General features: G+C 45.8%; 1 protein-coding gene across 1 annotated transcript in view; it reads right to left on the bottom strand.

Moving 5' to 3' along the window:
• The window catches only part of LOC121359113 (transitional endoplasmic reticulum ATPase-like), a 47,444-nt gene that overhangs the window by 571 nt on the left and 22,817 nt on the right, over window positions 1–24,056 (bottom strand). Inside the window, exons 13-16 of the mRNA XM_041477822.1 lie at window positions 10,305–10,517; window positions 3,381–3,689; window positions 1,761–1,916; window positions 1,260–1,414 (exon numbers count right to left, since the gene is read on the bottom strand). Coding sequence (XP_041333756.1) covers window positions 1,260–1,414; window positions 1,761–1,916; window positions 3,381–3,689; window positions 10,305–10,517 — 833 coding nt within the window. The remainder of the gene's footprint in view (window positions 1–1,259; window positions 1,415–1,760; window positions 1,917–3,380; window positions 3,690–10,304; window positions 10,518–24,056) is intronic.

Here is a 24,056-nt window from a genome sequence, read left to right as displayed (position 1 = left end):
AACCTTACAGCAGATGATGCAAAAGGCTTATATGACTTCTGCGTATCACTTGTCCTGGGTAACCCAAAATGTTATTGTAGTCCATATCCATCTGAGCCCAAAGATTGTTACTGTCTCCTTAAGACCCTGCGGCTGGAAATTGAACTGTGGGGCTGGGGGATGCTTGGGCTTTTTAAAGTTGGGGCATGAAGGCAGAGTTCTCTCTTGCCTTTACTAGCAACAGTAGCAACACAAGAAGCTGCATTTTGCAATCGAAAACTGCTACAGACTGAATTTTGCCAGTCGAGGTTGGGCCACCATTCTTAGGTGCTCAGAAGTCCGTTTTTTTTTTTTTCTCCCCCATCAATCAGAACAGGGACCTGAGACAGCAGCACCAACACCAGTGCCTTGGAGGCTGCAGTGCCGACACTGGCTGGATCCAGCTGGCCAAGGAAGAGGCAGAGAGAGAGAGAGAGAGGAAGCTTGCTGAGCCACCATGAGAGCCTATGTCAGCTCCCCAGCAGCATTGACTCTTTTGGGACAGAAATAGTTTTCCCAGGTTTTGTTTGCCCCTGTTCCTGTTGTTTGTTTGGGGGGGAGGAAGGAGCTTTGGAAATGTGGAGGCTTGTTTGCCACATTGATTCCTTTGTTCTCTCTCTCAAATGCATGGACCAGAAAGAGGACTCTCCGCCATTTTGTCATTGTTCCACGGGACAATTAGGGGGACCTCCTCTGCATTTATGGGTGGAGATTAAACTGTTTTGCCTATGTTTCCCCACACATGGTCATCTGTGGAGGGCACCATCTTCAGGGGGTTTACTCTGCCATTTTGAGTTTCTCTTCCTGGGGACTCTGTGAGATTTAGCAACTTTGTAACTAGTGATTATCACTGTTATTTTTTTGCCTGTTGCTGTTCTGTTTTTTTAGTAAACTTTTATTTTTTCACTTATATCTACTCATGTTTGTCTCTCCTTATTGGTAGAAAGGGATTATTTAAAGCTATAAGGGGAGGTAACTCATTTTAGAGTGCTCCCCTTAAATTGTCTTAAATCAAGACACTTGAGTTAAAGGAAAAAGGGTGGTTGGACTTCAGGAGTACTAAGAGAGCAGCTAAAACCAACCTGCAGCACAGCCTACACCTGCCACACACTCAGCTTTCTGCTGTACATGCTGGGGAAAATGCAGTGGAAGAGAGAATTTTTTACCCAGAATCCAGCAGAAAGCTGCCTCAATGCTCTGTTCTGGGACTAACTGAGCCACACTACCCTTCTCATGTTTACCTGAAGCTGCCAAAGCCACGGCTCTGCTGTAGGGTCTGTGCAAACATCTCATATTTCCTGATGTCATTGTCACTGACAGAGCGGCGAGCAAAGCGCATGGCCTCCTCAAAGTGATCCCTGCGTATCTCAGGAACCGGGTCATCCTCCTCCACCTCCTGCAGCAGGACAGAGGAACCAGGTGAGCTGCATGCCCAAGCTCTGTAGCCCAACAGCCACACACAGCCTCCCACTAGATCAGGAGGCTCCAACACCCACCAAAGCTGGAACTGGAGAGAGACACTGTGGCAGACTAAGTCAGGGCTGCAGCAGGGACTGGCTTTCTGAGCAATGCTGACAGTGAGGTACCCCAGGAGGGTCTCATGCTCCCATTCCATGCTCTCTGCTGAGACCCCACTCATCCCCAACTGAGGATTATGAAGAGGAATGCATCCTGCCTCACCCACAGGCAGAGGTGGGCTGCCTGTGTCATAAAGTGGGGAAAGCTCGGAGTATCCCACTCACCATGGCAGAAGGGTTGGTCTGCCTCTCACGTTCTCGCCTGATCTCACTCTCGATGGATTCGCGGATGGCCAGTTTGCAGGCACGCTGGCAAATTTCTGTCAGGTCAGCCCCCGAAAAGCCATTGGTCATCTTAGCTAGGAAATCCAGGTCAACGTCCTAGTGGAAAAAAACCCAAACAAAACAACAAAAACAACAACAACAACAAAAAAACAAATAAAAAAACAACCCCCAAGAGAGGCCTGTCCTTTATACCTCACATCCTCAGGTGACAAAAAAGTGTCTTTAGATCTCATGGTATAAAGGTGCTGCCTCAGCTTTGGCCAATTTTGAAAAGATAAGCTGTTAAGTTCTTGGTTTTGGGAAAAGTTAACCACGTATAAAGGCAGGCCATACTCCCCACACACCCAGTAAGATCCTGGGAAGCAGCTGTAAATCACAGAATGGTTTGGGTTGGAAGGGACCTCAAAGATCATCCAGTACCAACCCTTCCAGGGATGGGGCATCCACAACTTCTCTGGGCAACCTGTGTCAGGGCCTCACCACCCTCACAGTAAAAAATTTCTTCCCAGTATCCCATCTAACCCTGCCCTCTTTCAGTTTGAAGCCATTCACCCTTGTCCCATCACTACACACCCTGACAAAGAATCCCTCCCCATCTTTCCTGTAAGCCTCCTGTAGGTATTGGAAGGCTGAAATGAAGTCTCCCCAGATCCTTCTCTTCTCCAGGCTGAACAGCCTTAGGTCTCTCAGCCTGTCTTCATAGCAGAGGACCTCCATCCCCCTGAGTATTTTTGTGGCCTCCTCTGGACTCCAACATTTCCATGTCCTTCCTATGCTGGGGGGCCCAGAGCTGGACACAGTACTCCAGGTGGGGTATCACGAGAGTGGAGTAAAGGGGAAAAATGCCTCTGCATTGTTTACCCTCAAGAAGAGGCAGGTTATCTTGTAGATTTAGGATATTTACTCTGGTCTCAGCATAAGGAGTCAAATGAAACGCTGTCAGACTAGAAATAGGAATGATACACAGGCAGACCATGACAACCAATCTTCTGCTCCTTCCCTTCAACTGAGAGAGTAGTACTGCAACCTCCTTTGAAGCTTTCCTTCCCAACAGCACCTAAAAAGGTAAGCTTGGCATAAAATAGCTCGAGCTCTCACTTGACATCTGTTTTTTTCTGATTAACTATCAGTTTCATTATTGCCTGCTCCCTATGCAAGGAACATAGCTCTTGCAACAATTCAGCTCAGCAACAATTAACTTCAGTAGTTCCTCTTCAGTTTCAATTTCCCACCTGTTTTCTACATTTACTTTTCTTTCAGAGTACAAGAATCTTTTCCATCTTGCCATAACAGGCTTTCCTGTTCCCACACTGTGGGCAGAACTCCACCATGTGACAAAGACCTGCTATGCTTACACACCAATACCTACCTTTATTAATACCTACTCTCAGAGCTCAAGCCTCCCCCTACTTCTTCACTTCCATCCTTCAGGGACTGAAGGTTTCCCAGCTCTGGATTGCATGGAGCAGTCACCAGCCCTCTGCTCTATCCCCAGCTTGTAAGGAGCATTTGCAGCTTATAGCAAACCAAAGCCAGACACAGTCAAAGCACAGATCCTACCTTGGCAACTGGTGATTTCCTCAGATTGGCCTTAAGAATTGCAACCCGGGACTTCTCGTCGGGCAGGGGGATGTAGATGAGCTGATCCAGGCGGCCGGGGCGCAGGATGGCTGGGTCAATGATGTCTGGCCTGTTGGTGGCACCAATGATGAAGACATTTTTCTTGGTGGACATGCCATCCATCTCAGTCAGAATCTGGTTGATGACACGATCTGCAGCACCACCGCCATCACCGATATTCCCACCTCGGGCCTTGGCGATGGAGTCCAGCTCATCAAAGAAGAGCACACATGGGGCTGCTTGGCGAGCCTGCAAAAAGCAAATGGGAACAATTACTCCATGTTAATACCACTAGGCAAGGAGCATGCTGACTTCACAGTAAGCCTACCCTACATTTAAAGCAGCTTAGAAGAGTACACCAGAGCTCTGCTGCCACAAGGACAGCTTGGAGGAGTTGCTATGGAACAGTCTCCTGCCACACAAACACTCAATTAAATTCTCCTGAAAAACAAGCTGCATTTCCCCAAAGCTAAGAGCACTGTGAACCAGGCAGAAAGGTGGGAACTCCAATGCCTAGAGGAAAAGCTGGAGCCAATTTGCCTGGACCAGATCTCCCTCCAGGATTGGGGACATCAATTGGTTATTTAGTGTCTTGGGGTGACTTCATAATACTGTATCCCCTATTGTATGCTTTATGCCCAGGAATGGGTCCTGTAACTTTCAGCTGGGTCTGAGAGAGGGAAGGGAAGCTGGGGGAATTCTTTCGGTGGTCTGTGTTCAAACACACATCCTCTGCCATGTTTTCTCAGTTGTGCTGTGTAGCAGGAAGAGGAAGAACATCTTTGCGTTTAGCTAGCTTCTTTTTTGTTAGCTGAGGCAAGAAGCTTTCCTGGGACTGCATACAGCTTCTCTGTTGACTTCTGTGGCTTCTTCTTGTGAGAAATGATGCTCACTTTTAAAATTTTAAAAGGTTTATTAAACCTTAACAAAAAAAATACAACAAAGGACTGCATAAGGAAAAATTGCAGCTCTGGGAGTCTCTGTGACTAGCAGCCACATGCTCGTCTACAAAATGGATGCTCTATCTTTTATACCCTTAGCCCCTCCCAAAGTTTTGTCTTGATTGGAGGTCAGGTGTTGTTATGCTGCGCCTCCTAGTAATAAGCCGGCCCTCTCCAAATGCCTGACTACTAAGCCTATTACAAGGGGGAGAGGAAAAAGGACTATGGCAGGACATATTACAATAACATCACTATACATCTTAACATACACATAATATCTATCTCTTAATTGTGAGAGACAACGTTACTCATCTATAACATTCTGGAACTGTTCAGCTTTGCTCTGGTCCAAGAACAGACCATAGCTGGGAGCCAGCGGGGAGGCTCAAGGATGCTGCATTCCAGCTCTGGACCTTGGGAGGAGCCACACCACACCTACAGAAAGAACTCTGAATCCACCAGCTTTTTCTGCAGCGAGGTTTTAATATTTAATATTATTAGTTTTTTCCCCGTGCCTGCGTGCACTCTGTGTGTGTGCGTTAAATAAACTTTTTTTTTCACTTTCCTTCAAGAAATTCCTTTCATATGACCAGCAACAAGAGGCAGAACATGCAATTCCCTGATGCAGGGCCTGGATGAGATTAACCCTTTCCATGCTGTAAAATTCCACTTGAGAAGAGATAAAACCTACAGATGCCAATCTTCTCCCGAGTCAGAGAAAAGAAAAGGTGAAGGCACGTGAAAACAAGAGGCAACACCAAGGTCAGTGAAGAAGGAGAGGCTGAAGCCCGGAAGAAAGGAGAGGAGATGCTCCAGTTTTGTAGCTGAAAACCTTTTGCAAGCCAAGGTGAGAATATAATACACCAGTCTATTTCCCTGTCATTCATAAAGCACATGGGGGGGGATGCAGCATTCATCCGCAGCTCAGAAGAGAACTAGAAAAATATAGATGTTGAAAGAAGCTGTGATCTGAGACTTAAACAGAGAGAGAGAATCTTTGCTTTCAGAAATAGAAGAAGAGAACCTTTGCTTTCAGAAATAGAATAACATAATTTTTACTTCCAGAGACAGAAGAAGAGAACTTTTGTTTCTGTAATAGAACAGCTCATCCTTAAAATTATACCCCAGTAGCCAAAATGGCCCTTGAGAGCAGTTGTGGGAAAGACTGTAAGTCAATGGGAGGGACTTTCACAAAGCAAACAAGTTTTTAATGGGCAGACTGTTTAACTGTGAACTTAAAACCACAAGGAAACTGTTTTTTGTGGCTTGGCAGAAGAGACTCCTATCCTTAAATGAACTGAAAAAAGATTATTTTGTAGAAGTGGTAAACTGACTGATAATCACAAGTTTTATCTCTTTATGTTGTTAATGAGAAGGAAAGAGGGGCTGGAGGAAGAAAAGTGTTCTAAATGTTTATTTAGTTCTTATCATTCTTCTTTTAGTTCTGTTAATAAAGTTTTCTTTATACCCTTTAAAATTTTGAGCCTATTTTGCCCCTAAAGCATTTTCTCCTAATCCTTATCTCAAGCCCATGAGCTTTAGTGTAACTGGGTTTTTTTCCCCTCCTCTGCTCCAATTATAGCAGAGGAAGATGAGTAGACGATTTTCGATTTTGTGAATGCACTGGCATTTGGCCAGCGGTCAACCCACTACAGGGAGGGAATGCCAAAACCTGCCTTCTTCAGAGAAGACGTTCCTTTCAGGACATTTCCTCCTAAACTTGTCTCAAACCAAGACATTTAGGCACTTGAGTATCAGTAGGTAAGAAATATCAAATGGAAGGGGGAAATTCAATATGTCTTCAGCTACCTAATATGTAGAGTGTTATGAATAAAAAAATTACCTATTTTTGTTTAAGATTACAGAGCTAAAACCAGTTGGACCAATTGCTGTCAAATTAGCTCCATTGTTAAAGAGTTCTTATCTAATTGCCCATCAATGGTTGGTGATTTAGCCATTGTCCTCCCAGGGCTTGCCCTGGAGCTACACCTGGACAGGCAGCCCAGGAGAATGGGAGTGGCCTGAGACCACGTATGCAGATGAGAAATGCACCGCTCCGAAATTTTCCCAGGAAAACCCCTAAAAACAACGAGCCAATATAGAATTAGGGGACCCTAGGTGATGTCTAAGGACGGGCGCGCAGTCCAGTACCTGCTCGGATCCTTTTTGCTTCTCACCCTGACCTGAAAGGATGTTCATTAAGGAGGGGACCCGAAGTGTTGGACCGAAAAGTAAGAATCTGCCAATCTCCCGTGAGGACGCAGTCCCCAGCTCTGCCTGCAGACCAGCGGACAGAGCTGCATCACCCTCCTCCTCCGTGCCACTCTTGGGGACAGCGGCGGCGTGGGTACAACCCGTCGATTTCTCCCCACCTGAGCTGAATCTCTTTAAAAAGGAGAAAGATCTCCTGCCCATTTATTTCATAGAGTTATAGGGAAAAGGGAGCTATATCCTTCTTCAAAATGCACAGTGTTATAAATATGTATTTGTTTGCTTTCGCTATTATGTATTAGCTTTTGCAAATTATTATTAACGGTGATTTTAATGTAGTACAGTTTGTAATCACTTTTTAACTGCTTTTGATATAATTTGTCAGTTTTTGTGGCTATTTCCCTGGCCATGTGTACCTTATGTATGTATTAGTGTGATAAATACATATTGTAGTTTAGGCTTTCGCAAAATATTAAAATAGAGACTATGGAATGTTAACTTTTGCAGGATGCTTTTATTTTTAACTAACTGACAATAGTGAGAATAACTTAGATAAGTTTGTGGAAATAGCTAAAATTGTCTGTATGATTAGATAACATTGAAGGAACCACACAAAAAACATCAAAAGAAAAGATGTGTAAAGGACTTCTGCCACTGACCCTGGGGCTATCAATAATTCCCCGTTTGACGTTATGAGGACATGGCATACACGTTGTGAGGAAATGACATACAACTCCCAAAAATCAAAACTACACTATTGCACGACGGGGTCAGGGGTCAAACAAAGCTACAGAATTCCTGGAACATGTAAAAGAACTCATAGGAATGTTTGAATATGTATAATCCTCATGAATATGCATTTAACCAATGTAATGAAAAAGTATATGAGAAAATTGTTTTGAGCTAAGTGTGCTTTTGGCAGTTTGCCAAGCACCCCAGCACTGGATATTGTCCCTTTTATCCCTTATTAAACTTTAAAAAATTTTAAAGTGTGAGCCTTGTTTCTCACACACAGCAAAAGGATGAAAGACCAGAGACACAAATGGCTGCAAAGAAAATTCCAGTTAGAAATAAGGGGGGAAAAAATCTTCACAATGTGAGAGCTCAAACACTAGCACAGGGCCCAGAGAGGTCAGGGATTCTCCATCCTTAGCACATGTTCATAACACAGGGCCCTTGTTGGAGGTTAGGTTGTTTTCTTTTTTTTTTTTTTTTCTTTCTCTCATGGAATTTTGTTCCATTTGTTGCTAAGAGACAATAACCACCAATACTTGAGAAACAAAAGATGTTGCTGGGAGGAGGAGGAGAGGAAAGGGTGCAGCTGGCTACTGTCTTACCTGAGGGGTTTTCTCTTGGGAAGGGCAGAGATACTTCTATATTTTGGCCTGGGGGTGAGGGGCTGGGCTCAGCTCCTCTCCCTCTCTCTTGTGCTTGGGATCAGAGGGAACAGTCGAGCTGCTGCTAATCGCTGCCACTGCAGAGTCCAGCCCATTACTGTTCTCTCCTACCGCAAGTGAGGCTTTTGCTTGTAGGAGTGGCTGTAGCACTGAGACCTTAACACCCTATCTCTCTGGAAAGGACCCTCACCATCTACTCAGGTGCCTCAGGGGAAAACCCAGGACCCCGAGCCCCTCCCCCTCCAAGGGAGCCTCTCCTGGCAGTGTTTGGAAGCCCAGCTGCTGCTGCCCAGCCCCACTATTTTTCTGCCACTGCTCTGGGGTTTTCGCTACACTGCAACCCAGCACTGTGCCTACCAGGACACCCTGTGGCTCCTGCTACAGCTGCGGAGTTTCTGATACATTCTCTTTGCTACCCCGGGTCTGCTCGTCCCTGCCATTCCAGCTTGCTGCTTCCGAGGTTCCTGCTACAGCTCATTTTGCTATTTGGAGGGGCACCGGGACTGACTGCCCCCACGTGAGTTTGTAAGGGAAGCCCCTTTTCCATCTCTTCTGCCGGCTGTGCCCGCCATTACCCACATGAGAGACAGCTGAGCTCATGCCACAGCGCCTCCTGCAGCTGCGAGTGAATTATTGCACCTGCCCTGCCCAGCCAGGAGTCAACAGTGCCCCTGCCGGCCGTGACTGTAACTACACTAAAGGGGAAAGTGCTTGACAGCCGAGAGAAGGCTGTTACTGGGTTTTGTTTACTTGCCTTGTTATACACATACATATTAGTAAAGAACTGTTATTCTTTTTCCCATATCTTTGCCTGACAGCCCCTTAATTTCAAAGTTATACTAATTCAGAGGGAAGGGGGGGTCATATTTTCCATCCCAGGGGAGGTTCCCACCTTCCTTGGCAGACACCTGTCTTTCAAACCAAGACAGTCCTGAGCAATCTGATTGAATTTCCAAGCTACCTCCCTGATTTGGACAAACAGCTGAACCAGATAGCCTCTGAGGTTCCCTAAATTTTTCTCTCTCACTCTCTTTCCAACTTTGCTCTTTCAGCACCTCCCCTGACCACAGAAGTGAGGGTTCCCAAGATAATCCATGCAGATAACCTCCTGGGACGGGAGGTCACACTATCTACAGGGAAACTGGGCAGTGGAAGTGGGCTCCTTTGCAAGCCATATATATTGCAGGAGAGGAGAGGAGAGGAGAGGAGAGGAGAGGAGAGGAGAGGAGAGGAGAGGATTTCTGTTTGAAGTGGCTTACAATGATCATTTAGTCCAACTGTAGAAAAAGAAGAACCCATAACATCCTTTAAAAATCTGTAGAAGGTGATGGCTAATGAGGTGTTGAAATAAGTTTTCAGGGATGCAGAGAATATCTATGCCATCCTAATGCTAACCTCACTGCTAAGACACTGGGGCATTTATAATCTTGTAACAACAGATACAAATTCCAGTAGGAGAAAATCATCTAAATAGCTATATTGTAAAAGATAATAAATACCTGTGTTAAGTTGCAATGCAAGGTGTAACCAAAAGTATGTATTCTATTACCATCTGTTAAAACCAGGTGGGGCAGTGTTCTTTATCTCTTCCACAAAACATCCTCCCTCCAGGGGGATATCTTCTGTTAATGAGCCATTGAGTCTCATTGCATGACTGATAAAAGTACACCATCCCACTGTGAGATGCTCCACCCAAGGGGAGGAGCCAAGCATTCCTACCTGGATATAATCTGAGATTTGGAACACCACAGTCAGCCTTTTTTGACTAGATTCCCAGAATACTAGACCCTTTTACATCACCACAGGATCTTCAGAGGAAAACTACACCATTCTACAGGATCACTGCTTCAACAGAACCACATCTGTCACTCCAGGAGGACTGTAGCCACCACTTAATCAGACTTCTACCAACACCCTGACCAACAAGGTGTTAGGTTGTATCCTGACTCTGACAGTGTTTTTTGTACTACTGCATTTTATTTTAATTTTCCTAATAAGTTGTAGGGTTTTTTTATTTATACATACTAGTAAAGAACTATTACTCCTATTCTCATATCTTTGCCTAAGAGCCCCTTAATTTCAAAATTTTAATACTTTGGAAGAAAGGAGTTTGCATTTTCCATTCCAAGAGAGACTCCTGCCTTCCTTAATAAACACTTGTCTTTCAAACCAAGACAATTCCCTAACATCAGAAAAGCAGCCTCTGCTCTCAGTGCAAGCAGGGAAAACAAAACCAGGCCAGTAAGATGGGTGCAGTAGAGGGTTTGGGAGTACCTCAGCACAAACATAGCACAAGGAATAGAAGAAATACTTACTTTGTCAAAGATCTCACGCACGTTGGCTTCAGACTCACCAAACCACATGGTGAGCAATTCCGGCCCCTTGATGGAAATGAAGTTTGCCTGGCATTCATTAGCAATGGCTTTGGCCAGGAGTGTCTTACCACAACCAGGTGGCCCATAGAACAGAACCCCTTTTGATGGGGTCATGCCAAATTTGAGGAATTTGTCTGGGTGTTCCACGGGATACTGAAAGAGAACCAAACAAACAAATTAAAACCTCTCAATATAAGTTAGAACAGGACTATATCTTAGAATCACATAATTGTTTGGGTTGGAAGGGACCTTCAAAAATCCTCTAGTCCAGGGTCAGGGACACTTTCCATTAGACCAGTTTTGTTTCTGCTTCTACCAGAAGCACTACCTGAGATGACTTGTGCAAAGCATTTGACAGTGTCCTACATGATATCCTGGGCTCTAAACTAGAAAGATTGGGATTTGATGGGTGAACCACTCAGTGGATAAGGAATTGGCTGGATGGTCACACTCAAAGAGCTGCAGTCAACAGCTTGATGTCCAAGTGAAGACCAGTGAAAAGTGGTGTCCACAGGGGTCAGTGTTGGGACTAGCACTATTTACCATCTGTGTCAGTGACATGGACAGTGGGACTGAGTGCATCCTCAGAAAGTTTGCCAATGACACCAAGCTGTGTGGTGCGGTCAACACACTGGAGGGAAGGAATGGCATCCAGAGGGACCTGGAGAGGCTTGAGAGGTGGGTCTATGCAAACCTCATGAAGTTCAACAAGGCCAAGTGCAAGGTTGTGGATGCTGACAGTTTAGTCAGAGAGAGAAACAGATAACTTTCCCAGGCATCATCCTGGGGAAGTTGTGAGAAATCTCAGAGAAAGAATTAAAACAATTCTTATCTTAATTTCTCCACCTGGTGTTTGTGAACATGTGGAATGTTTGTACGTGATGCTTATGGAAAGATATTTACAAGAAGGTGTTGTTCCTAATTAACCAATGGTGTGAGGGGTGTTGTTTAAAGACCAATGAGGTTCTGGGTGAACGATCCTGTCTATAAATATGTGTAGTTTCTAATAAACCTCGCTTCATGCCTTCTAAGAAGCACTGGAATCTGTGTTGTCTTTTCCTTGTTGTTCCTAACTCAACGGCGACATCTGGTTGCCCCTCCAGAAACTGCAGGACGAATGGGACGCTTCAGATCAACCCCACCGGGAGATGCTGGGGCAGCCCCACCAGTCCTCGCAGGACAGACTAGACACCCTCTGTCCTCCATTTAAGAGAGGTTACAGTGATTTTCCCCACGCCTCCTTGAGACGGCTAGTCTTTTTGTGACCACGTGTAGCAGCCCAATGTCAAAGAGCTAGGGTGGAACGGCTTTTCCCACCATAGCTGAAGTGTCTACATCCTGGGGTAGACTACTGCTTCGTGCGGGCTGCTGGGAAGGGTTTCCTTTAACATGGGGAACCAACTTTCTATGGAAGAGAGATTAGTTCTTTCTGCATGGAAGGACGCTTTGCCACGTATGGAGGTTCCTGTGTCAGATAATTCCCTGCATGCTTTACTTGCCTGGGCAAGGTCCCATGACTTTTCAGTAGACGTGAACACTGCATTTAATCCAGAGACTTGGCCTTTACTAGGCAACTGCCTGTGGGACGAGGTCATCAGCAGAGATAAGACCGCACCTCAGTTAGCAGTCACCTGGGGAGTCCTTTTGAGAGCTTTGCAAGGTCGGACCCCAATGGGAAGTGAAACAGAGATGGGGGAATCAGAAAGTGAAGATGCTCTCTCTGTGGACACAGACGCCCTGGGGGGAGATGGAGCCGGGCAGGGGGATGCCAGCTCTTTCTTGGCTCTGCCCGGACCCCCGAGAGACATGGGGATTCCCCGCAGAATCTATCCCTCGCCCAGGGACTATGTTCCACTGAAATATTCTTCTCCTGCGACGCTGCCCCCAACAACTTCAATAGCTGCATCCCGATTGGACCTGGCAGAGCATCCCCCTCTATTTGCACCACCTTTGGCTCCCCCAGCATCGCAGGCAGCAGCCAGGGTGTCCCCGCCACAGCCAGTGATTCTGGTTCCCCCTGCACCATGAGAGATTGTGGGGGGGCCCTTGCCGCAATTGGTTTCGTCCCCCCAAGCAGCACCAGCTTTCTCTGCTCGGCAAGCGGTAAGCGGCATGTCCTTGTCACAGCCAGCTTCACCCTGCCCACCGGCGCTAGATTTCCCTGCTCCTCAAGCAGCTTTGCTCCGCCCACCAGCCCCTCCCCTCTCTGAACCACAGTTAGCTGGGGGACAGCCCTTGTACGGCCAGCCAGCTTCCCTGACCCTGCCACCAGTTCCTTCTTCCCCTGCACTGCAGGCAATAGCGCAACCGCCTCCACCACCAGTGAGTGACGTGGCTGGCACGAATGCCCCTTTGGCTCCTCCGTTCCCATCTGCGGAGCCAGCACAAGTGTATGTGCCACCCCCCGCTGCACTGCCAGCGCTTGCTGGTGCGCCTTTGTTCCTGCCGACTTTGTTTCCTCTGCCAGTCCCCTCCTCCTCTGTGGTGCAAGCGCAAGCAGCAGCAGCAGAACCTTCACCGTCGACAAATGATGCGACCAGAGCCATGGTCTCTTCCGCCCCTCTGCTTTCATCTGCAGAAATGGCGCAACTGTCTGTGCCTACTCCTCCTCCTCCTCCCTCTGCTGCGTGCGGATCAGTGGGCATTGTCTCTTGCAGCTTCACCGCCACAGCCCATGTTGCTCACCATGGCCGGGTACCCTGCCTCACCAGCTGCTGCTGACCTCCCCGCCTCAGGGCTTGCAGCCGGCTCCACCACTTCGGTGACTCTAGCCGGCCTGACTCTGCCTGCAGACCAGCGGACAAAGCTGCATCATCATCCTCCTCCTCCGTGCCACTCCTGGGAGTGACTGCGGCGTGGGCACGACCTGTCAGTTTCACCCCACCTAAGCTGATTCTTTTTAATAAAGGCATCAAAAAGGAGAAAGATCTCCTGCCCATTTATTTCAACATCCTCCACCTCCCGCAGGCTGCCCCGCCTGCCCCGGGACGTGGACAGTGACAGTGACAAAGATTGGCAACCTGCCCCTCACCAGGGGCGTGGCCTGGTGGCAGAATGCCAGCACCGACAAGCAGCCATATCATACCAGAGTCAGCTCTGGATGCTGCCCCCTTGTTGGGTGACCGTGCAACCGACGAACCCTCACTGGTTTTAGGAATTGGTCAAATTGCAGGCTCTGAAAAATGGGAATTGGGACCTGTTAGAGAAGGTGGGAATGCCTGGGGGCAGTCTCATCAACATGATAAATGCGGAGGAAGGGACCACAGGGGACAGTCAATCCAGTATCTGAGGAGGGAACACAGGTGGATCAGGGAGGCAATGTTCCATCACAAGGGGTAGTCCAAGCCTTTCCTGTGTATAAAGCTGTTCCAAATACAGGACAAGTCGACATGCACGGTGTCATAGCATGGCGAGTCGTGCAAGATTTGCAAGGTAAGGTAGAAAAAGATGGGCTTGGTTCTTCACAAGTTATGCAAATTATCGGAGTGTTAAACACTGACCTGCTTGCTCCATTTGATATTAAACACATAGCTCAAATATTGTTCCAACCTGTACAATTTAAAGTTTTTAAGGACAACTGGAGGAAGATGGCTGATAGGGCTGCAGTAGAGAACCTGCGTTTGCCTCTGAATGATCCCAGGTATGCCGTGGGAGTGGATGCTCTCATGGGGAAGAATGCCTTCGCTATTCCTGATCTTCAGGCTATCTGGGACCCTGCCATTCTCGAGCAGTCAAAAGATAGGCTTTGGAGCACTGTTAAAGCTATAGAAATGGCTGCTCCCAAGCCACAATATGTGAAAATAAGGAATAAGAGAACCATTTCTACCATTTCTTGAGAAAATTGCAGCAGCCCTGGAAAAGTAGGTTGAGGATGATAATTTGAGGCAGATGTTATGTAAGCAATTAGCAAGAGACAATGCAAATGACGATTGTAGGAAGATCATAGATGCTCTTCCAGGCGACCCAACATTACCAGACATGGTCCAAGAATGTTCAAAAGTAGGTTCTGTAGACTACAAAACGTCTGTTTTGGCGGCTGCTTTACAGCCAGGCTGAACATCCTCAGGGGATGGCCAACAGAAACAGGTGAAAAATAAGGGCAAGCAAAAACAGGGAACACAGAAACAGAAAGGAAATAACATACTAACTCATGTAATTGGATAGTATTAACCATAATATGGTAATGACAGTAGTTCTGATAGGCTATGGGCAAAAGTATAGATTGGTTCTTATATATTAAGATGCTCAGCAAAGAAAAGTATATAATGCAATGTAACCAAAACTAAAGCGTCTTCAGGCTTGTCTACAGCTGGGGCTGACAGCTGTAGGTGCAGGCTGTCACCCACGACCCCGGACTGTTGTAACATCTTGGATACAATAAACTGCATTTTGAAGAGCTGCCTGAAGTCCTGCATCTCTCATCTCAGGCTCTTACTGTTCGGGAAATGGGAAGACAAGCGCAAAGGAGAACTGTGCTATGACACAAATGATTCCCCAGGGCATGGTACCGGCACAGGCTTACTCAGCCAGCTTAGGGGTAGCACCCACAGAGCAGCCAGGGTGGATGTGCACACCGCAGCAACAATCATCTTAGAATCTTGTTGTGTATATAAGGTTCCTCTGGACGCCTTTGGACCTTTGGGTCAAGGATTGAGTGCATTGCTTGTGGGAAGATCTAGTGCCACCCTACAAGGAATTTTTGTGCATCCAGATGTCATTGACTCTGACTTTACAGGTCAAATTTGTGCTATGGTTTCCATGCCCACCCCCCCCGTCACTATCCCGGCAGGGACTTGTATTGCTCAACTTGTGCCTTTTCAGTCATGTGTCCCCAGGACTGACCAGCGGACTCTTGGAAATGGTGGCTTCAGATCCACAGGACTGCCACAAGTCTTCTGGACTGCAGATATTTCTGTTCAGAGACCACAGATGACACGTACCCTGATTCTACCGGGTGCCAGCCCGCCTCAGATCCATCTCTGAGGTTTGATCAACACAGGGGGTGATGTGACAGTCATCTTCTTCTCTGCGTGGCCTCCTATGTGGCCTTTGGCTTCCATAGGTTCGGCCATCAAAGGGGTGGGGGGTGCAACACAGACCTTTGTAAGTCAGTGGTCTGTGCTGATCAAAAACATAGATGGGCAGACAGCTACAGTTCAGCCCTATGTCACTGCAGCTCCAATCAACCTCTGGGGGCGGGATGTATTGGCAGCCTGGGGGGGTACGTATTGGGACACATTTTTGATCGGGGCCACTGCGCTGAAGGGTGCAAAGTATCCTACACTGCCTTTACAGTGGTTAGTGAGCAGACACACCTGGGAGAACCAGTGGCCCCTGACAAAAGAAAAATTGGTTGCCCTTTGTGAATTCATTCAGGAACAATTGCAACAGGGACACATTGAGCCTTCTACTAGTCCTTGGAATACTCTTGTCTTTGTGATAAAGAAAAAATCTGGGAAATGGAGGCTGTTTCAGGACCTCTGAAAAATTAATGCAGTGATGGAAAGTATGGAAGCATTGCAGCCTGGTATGCCCTCACCCACCATGCTCCCTATGGGATGGGAAATTTTGATGACTGATTTAAAGGATTGTTTCTTCACAATTCCTGTGCATCCTGATGACAAACCAAAGTTTACTGTGCCTGCAATTAACAATGCTGAACCTGTGCAGAGATATCAATGGAAAGTTTTGTCACAGGGCTGTAGAAACAGCCCGACTATTTGTCAGTGGTATGTGGCTCGGGCCTTGTCCAGAGTCCGCGAGCAGTTTGCTGGCACATATCACTATCAATACATGGATGACATCCTGGTAACAACATCCACCCAGGATGAGTTGCTGAGGATACAGTCTCAGCTGTTCACTGCTCTGCATTCTTATGGGCTGCAAGTGTCTCTGGAGAAGGTTCAACAGCATCCTCCTTGGTAAATATTTAGGAGTCAAAATTCTGGATCAGACCATTCAGCATCAAGAGGTGCAACTCATGGATTCTATTAAGACTCTGAATGATGCCCAGAAATTGCTGGGTGTCATCAGCTGGTTATGTCCTTATTTAGGGCTAACCACGACACAATTGTCCCTGTTGCATAATATTTTAAGGGGGGACCCTGACCTGAATTCACCTAGGAAATTGACTCCTGAGGCACAACGAGTGCTGGAGGAAGTCCAACAAGCTGTTTCTGCTCGTCAGATTTATCGAGTAGATCCTTCCATTGATATCACTGTTTTCATTACCAATCCAGATTTTCATCCTACAGGTATCATTGGCCAATGGAGTGACAAATGGTCTGATCCTTTGCACATTTTGGAATGGGTCTTCTTGCCCCATCAACCGAAAAAGACAGCACCCATGTTGTTTGAATTAGTCATTCATTTGATAATCAAATGCCATCAACAGTGTTTGCAATTAATGGCAGTTGATCCCTCAGAAATTATTCTTCCAATAGAGTGGGAAGTCTTTGAATGGAGCTTTATTAACAGTGCTCCTTTGCAAAGTGCGCTGCAGAACTTTTCAGGGCAAATTGCCTATCATATGCCCAGTCACAAGTTATTGCAGTTAGCAAAAACAACCAATCTGTCTTTGCGGCCAAAAAATAGTCGGGTGTCGGTGCAAGGACCCACCGTCTTCACTGATGGCTCAGGAAAAACAGGGAAAGCCATTGTTACTTGGAAGGATGAATCTGGATGGCAAGTGCTAGAAGGCCATGAGTCAGGCTCGGCCCAATTGGTTGAGTTAAAGGCTGTTGCCATGGCATTCCAGAAATTTTCTCAGGTGCCTCTGAACTTGGTCACTGATTCTGCTTATGTCACAGACATAACCAAACATTTGGATTGTTCACTTCTGAAAGAAGTCAATAATGCAGTTTTGTTTCAGTTATTGAAAACTTTGTGGTGTGCAATTCAAGCCTGAGTTCATTCGTATTACATCTTGCACATTGAGAGTCACACCAATTTACCAGGTTTCATAACAGAAGGTAATGCCAGGGCTGACAGGTTGGCTAACCCTGTGTGGGTAGTGCCTCAGCCTGACAAGATTGCGCAAGCCAAAGCGTCACATGATTTTTTCCATCAAAGTGCACATACCCTGCAGAAACAATTTCAGTTAACACCAACTGAGGTTCGTGACATTGTCAGTTCTTGTGCTGACTGTCATGGTTACCAGCGGGGGTGAACCCCAGAGGCCTAAAGGCCTTGCAGCTTTGGCAGACAGATGTCACTCATGTTGCTGAATTTGGCCGACTAAAGTATGTGCACGTGTCTATTGACACCTTCTCCTCTGCTATGTGGGCATCTGCTCATACTGGAGAAAAGGGTCACAACATGATTGCCCATTGGAGGATGGCTTTTGTGATTTTGGGTATACCTTCCTCTATGAAAACTGATAATGTTCCCGCCCACGTCTCGCAGAAGACACAGCAGTTTTTGCGCTTATGGGGAGTCTCACATAAACTTGGTATTCTGCAGTCTCCAACTGGTCAAGCTATTGTTGAACACATTCATGGTACTTTAAAGCGTGTTCTGGAAAAACAAAAAAGCGGAATGCCTGGAGAAACCCCGCATAGCTGATTGGAAAAAGCTCTATATACAATCAATCATCTTACAGTCCCACAAAATTCAAACAATCCTGTCATTTTAAATCACTTTTTCTCATCGCATTCTTCAGGTGAGATGCACCTGCCTTGAGCAAAAGTCTGGATATGGGACCTAACCACTAATAAGTGGGAGGGCTCATGCAAGTTTATCGCTTGGGGTCACCGGTATGCATGCATTTCCACAGACACTGGGGTACGGTGGATACCTGCAAGGTGTGTTCGCCCTGAACTATGACACCAAAAACAGAATGTGGCCAACAGGCAACCTTCAAATGATGATCAAGCTGCCAATCATCAAACAGATGGTCCTTCTACAAGTAGGGAATGAGCATTCTATCTTTTTCTTTGTTTCTGGGAAAGGGTTGTTGACATGTTAGACTGCCAATTCTTTGAGCAGACTAACAATGTTTTACAACATGAGCCAGCAATCTGCACTCACAGCCCAGAAACCAAATGTGTCCTGGGCTGCATCACAGCATGGGTAGCAGGTTGAGGGAGCAAACAGCTCTTGTGCAGGCACATCCTGCAGCAGAGCAGGAGACTGCAGCAAATAGTGAGTTTCTAAAGGCAGGGTAACCCCAGGAGAGTGTCAAGACCCATGTGGAGCTTGAACAAGAGCAGCTGACTCAGCAGGGGCCAGGCCAGGAGTGACAGCAGCTGATTTAAGCTCAGTCTGTCACTCACAGAGGTGAACAGCTCAGGTGCAGGAGCCCCCAGGGAGCACGAGAGACCAGGAGCACAGAAGAGGGGGCAAACAGGACATGGCATGTTAGCCAAGGTGGGGTGCAGCAGTTTGCACTGCAGTTGACAAGGAAGGGCTCCTCTCCATAGGAGGGTCAACATAGTAGCAGTACCAGAGAGCAGGAAATAAGAGCAGCAGTTAATGCCAAGGGGCAAAGGAAGCCCTTTCTTTCCCAGTCTTACTAGTGTGAGCTCCCAATATTATGGTGATGACACACTGTAGAGCTCGTTCCCCAGTGGCTGTTGGAGTTGCTGCACCAGTGACAGACCTTCTGACAGTACATGTACCTATGCAGGCCTCTGGTTGTAAGGAGTGCCTGATACCTGTCTGGGAAGCTGGGGCTGAGTCATCTCCTCTGCAGAAAGTGTGTCCCTGTCAAGGAGCTATGTCACCAGGTCAAGGAGTTATGTGAGGAAGCAAGCAGACTGCACAGCATTCATGAAGATGAGAAAGTGATAGATAGGATATTCTCAGAGACCCTACAGACTCAAGAGTTTCAGCCTCCCTCTATACTGGAGATGCATGCAGGCTCTGCGCCATGTCTCAAGAAATCCAAAGTCAAAAGAATGCTGGAAACTAACCACTCTGTACAAGGAAGAATTCTATTTTTCCTCCTGAAGACTTGCTATTAACAAACAGGTTTAGTGCCCTCCAAGCCAAGGAGCTGGGTAAGGCTTCAAGCAAAGCAGTAATATATCTTAGTTTTGAGATCTCACAGGAAAAAAGAAGCTTGGGAAGCAGCTGAAAAGAAGCCATTTTTCAGACTCCAGAGCAAAGGACTACAAGCCTACTTAGGTATGGCCGGATGGTGTCAGTTATGGATTGACAGTTATGGAGTACTGGCAAAACCCTTGTATGATCCTCCACCAAAAAATACTTGGTATGGACTCCTGAGAGTCAGAGGGTCTTTGAAGCCCTAAAAGAACCTTAATGACAATGCCTGCACTGTGACTCTCACCTTTGAACCAAACCATTTGAGTTATCTGGGCATGAAAAGATGCACCTGGCCCTAGGGGGACTGGTGCAGCATTTGGGGTCATGGAAGCAGCCTGTCCAAACAATTGGAACAAAAAGGAAGACATTGGATATTGCCAGAAGGATGCTGAAATACCAGCAGGACAATGTTGAGCTGCTTAAGGTAACCACTGCTTTGAACTCAGCCGTGTTTCTCCAGCCTTCAGAAGAAGCCCAGAGACCTTTGTACCATGACTGCCTGGTAACCATTGGACAAGCGTGTTCTGGCAGACTGGATCTCAAGAGCAATCCCATCCAGGACCAGGAACTGCACCTATACATCAGTGGGAGCAGCATGATACAAAACAGAAAATGGGCAGCTGGGTATACAGTGGGAACCTCGACCCAGACAATAGAAGCCCAGGCTTTACCTTTTAACATATCAGCACAAAAAGCTTAAGTAATGACTTTACAATGAGTGCTAGAAATCACTGAAAGAGTAAACAGATGGACTGATTTAAAATATGTTTTTGGAATAATACATATCCATGAAACCAAATGGAAGGAAAGGGGATTGTTATTGGAACAGAGGTCTCCTATTAAGTACAAAGAAGAAATTAGTCAACTACTACAGAGTGTGCAAAACTCAGAAGAAGTGGCCATGAAGCCCTTGTAAAGCCCATCAGTTTGGAGACTCCCCAGTTAATACAGGGAATCATTTAGCTGACAAAACAACTAAAGAGGTTGCTGAAAAAGGTATCCTTGCACTAATACCAAGCAAAGTTGAATGTCTGGGAACAAAAACAAAATTATAGTAATCAGGACAGGCAGTTAGCCCCATCATTAGAAGCTATGGGAAATCCCAGCAGGTGATTGGTAACCTCATGTGGGCAGGTAATTGTACTTCCACAATTAATGTATAAGATAACAGAACTAAAACATCAGGAAACACATTAGGAAATAGAAAATATGGTAACTAGTTTATCAAGGAACATAGCACAAAGATGACAGAAAATAATAGATTAGTTGATGAAAAATGTGTGATTTGTTTTGCAAAATAATCCCAAGAAAGGAAAAAGGCCACCATCGGGATAGTAAAACAGGGGAATTCACTAGGTGATAATTGGCAAATTGATTTTGAAGAACTGCCCAGGCAGAATGGGGACTGGTACATTTTGGTATTGGTAGATACTTCTTCTGGATGGCCAGAAGCTTTCCCATGTTGCACCAACAAGTCTCAAAAGTTTTGCTGAAATTAATATTTAATAGCACTGGAACTAACTCTTTTAAAAGGTACTACACTGTCAACAGATCATTTGGGCTAGACTTGCCTGTACATCCTTTCTGACCAGGAGATACAGTGTGCATCAGAACCTTGAATTCTGGACCAATCCAGGAGAAGTGAAAGGGACCATATCAAGTCCTCCTGGTAACCTACACTGCACTCAAGGTAAAAGGAATCGAACCCTGGCTTCATCACATGTGGGTAAAACCAGCAACCACACATTAAACACAGCAGATACAAGACTGACTAACACCTTGGAGTTTTTTCACCTAAATCCTATAGTTTTAAGTATAGAATGTGATTTTCTAGAGGGATGCTATTTATTTGACCTAAATGAAGATGATAAATAATTGCATACTTATAATAATAATAGAAACTATGATCTTAAATTCTTGGAAGGGGAATATGGTCCTAAAGTCAGATTACAGAATGTAACTTCTATAACAGCTTGTTTACCAATACCAACCTCTGCAGAAAATCCAGTTCCGTGGGGAACTTTAGTCAGCAGTTTGACAAAAATCTGGGAACACGTGAGAAGGATACGAAAACTATAGTGGGATGGATATAAAAATCCATCTTTACTCCTCAAAGATTACCTTTAGGAACAGACTAGCTATATATAATTTGACTGCAAATGGAAGCTTTAGCAAATACAACTCAATAGGGGTTTGCTGAAATAAATGACCAGTTGCAAGGCACAACTAAAATGACCTTACAAAACAGATTTGCTTTAGATCTATTGCTACTACATGAACATGGAGTATGTGGATACTTGAATTTAAACATCAATATTTGTTGTGTGCACATTCCGAATGTGACTGCTAAATTGGATGATCAGGTAAAGAGGATAAAATCAGTTGCTGCATCTAGCAGAAAATTAGGGACAAAATTAGAAAGTGTAACTGGTTAAATAAAATATTTAAAGGACTTGCATTTTCTCTGAGTGGTTGGTTGGCCTCACTTTTGCAAAGCATAATTGTAATCATAGCAATAATTGTGATTATGTTTGCTTTAAGCTGCATAAAAAACATGATTGCTAATGCAATGCAAGGAACTTATATGATGTTATTAAAAATCAAAGTGAGGCTTATGAAGGCTTAAAAAGACAAGCTTCACAAGCCTCAAAGGGGGGAATGTTACCAGATGAAAAATTGTCTACACCTGGTGAGCTAACACAATGCTCATTCTTCAAAACCCACTGGCCTATGGAGCTGCAAAATGCCCATTGTGTAAGAAGGAGAACTGGAAGTTCACCAGTCCCAGTGCCCTGCCAACTTGACCAGGTCAGGTATTACATCAGGGTTCCTCAATTACTAGAGACCACCAAAGAAACCCCCAGGACAAAAGACACAGAAAAGGGGAGGAAAAATATGTTAATGATTTCAGGAAAATTATTATCATATATAAGTTTATTCTGGGACAATCAATGAATATGTACGTAAAATACAGTATATAAACAGAAACTTTCCTGTACTCATTGTGCCCAACTTTAGGAAGAGCTATCTCCTCATACATCTGGCCAAATAAAGAATGCCTGCTTCTTAATGCTACATTGGTGTTAAGGAGATTTTTATTTTACCAAATTTTTGGTAACAGAATTATGTGCTGCTTGACCTCATACTAACAAACAGGGAAGGCCTTTTTGGAGATGTAAAGGCTGGGGGCAGCCTTGGCTGTAGTGACCATGAGATTGACGAGTTCAGTATCATGCAAGGAAGAAGCAGGGCAGCAAGTAAGATTGTAACCATGGACTCCAGAGCTAACTTTAGCCTCTTCAGGGATCTTCTTGGAAGAATCCCATGGGAATAAGTCCTACAGGGAAAAGGAGTCCAAGAGACTTGGTCAATATCCTCCCGGCTCAATAATGGTACATCCCAATGAGCAAGAAATCAGGCAAAGGGGACCCAAGCAAAAGCAGGAAACACAAGAGATGGAAGCAGGGTCAGGCCACTTGGACTGACTATAAAGAGGTTGTTAGAGTAAGTAGAAATGAGACAAGGAAGGCCAAGGCCCATCTGGAATTAAATCTGGCCAAGGATGTCAAGGACAACAAGAAGGGCTTCTTCCTTCATCAGTAACAAAAGGAAAACTAAGGATAATGTGAGACCATTAGTAAATGGAGAGGGGACCCTGGTGACAGAGAATGCAGAGAAGACAAAGTTGCTGAACATTTCCTTTGCATCACTCTTCACTGGCAAGACCAGCCCTCAGGGATCTCTGACCCAGAAGACCATGGTAAAGGAATGTTGGAAGGAAGACCTTCCCTTGGTCAAGGAGAGTTGGGTCAGAGAACACCTAAACAAACTTGATATCCACAAGTCCATGGGCCCTGATGGGATGCATCCATGAGTGCTGAGACAGCTAATGGACACCAGAGCGAGGCTGCTCACAATCATCTTTGAAAGGTTGTGGCGATCAGGAGAGGTGCCTGAAGACTGGAAGAAAGCAAATGTCACCCCAGTCTTCACAAAGGGCAAGCAAGAGGACCCAGGGAGCTATCAGCCAGTCACAGCCTCACCTCAATCCCTGGAAAGGTAATGGAGTTCCTCATTCTGGAGGCCATCTCTATCCACATGGATGACAAGAAGGTGATCAGGAGTAGTCAGCATGGATTCACTAAAAGGAAATCATGCTTGACCAACCTGATTGCCTTCTACGATGAAACAACTACATGGATGGATGAGGGGAGAGCTGTAGATAGTCTACCTTGACTTCAGCAAGGCTTTTGGCACTGTCTCTCACAACATCCTCATAGGCAAACTCAGGAAGTGTGGAATGGATGAGTGGACAGAGGTGTATTGAGAACTGGCTGAATGGCAGATCCCAGAGGGTTGTAATCAGTGGCACAGGGTCTAGTTGGAGGCCTGTCACTAGTGGTATCCCCCAAGGTTCAATACTGGGCCCAGTATTGTTGAACTTGTTCACCAATAACTTGGATGAAGGGGTAGATGCCTCCCTAGCAAGTTCGCTGACAACACAAAGCTGGGAGGAGTAGCCAATACCCCAGAGTGCTGTGCAGGCATTCAGAAGGACCTTGACAGGTTGGAGAGATGGGCAGAGAAGAACTGTTTGAAGTTCAACAAAGGCAAATGCAGGGGCCTGTGCCTGGGGAAGAATAACCT

The sequence above is a fragment of the Pyrgilauda ruficollis genome, unplaced genomic scaffold (assembly GCF_017590135.1).
Source record: "Pyrgilauda ruficollis isolate IOZ18807 unplaced genomic scaffold, ASM1759013v1 scaffold414, whole genome shotgun sequence".
Lineage (NCBI taxonomy): Eukaryota > Metazoa > Chordata > Aves > Passeriformes > Passeridae > Pyrgilauda > Pyrgilauda ruficollis.
Note: the sequence above shows the minus strand (reverse complement) of the source record. Positions and strands in the feature narration are given on the sequence as shown.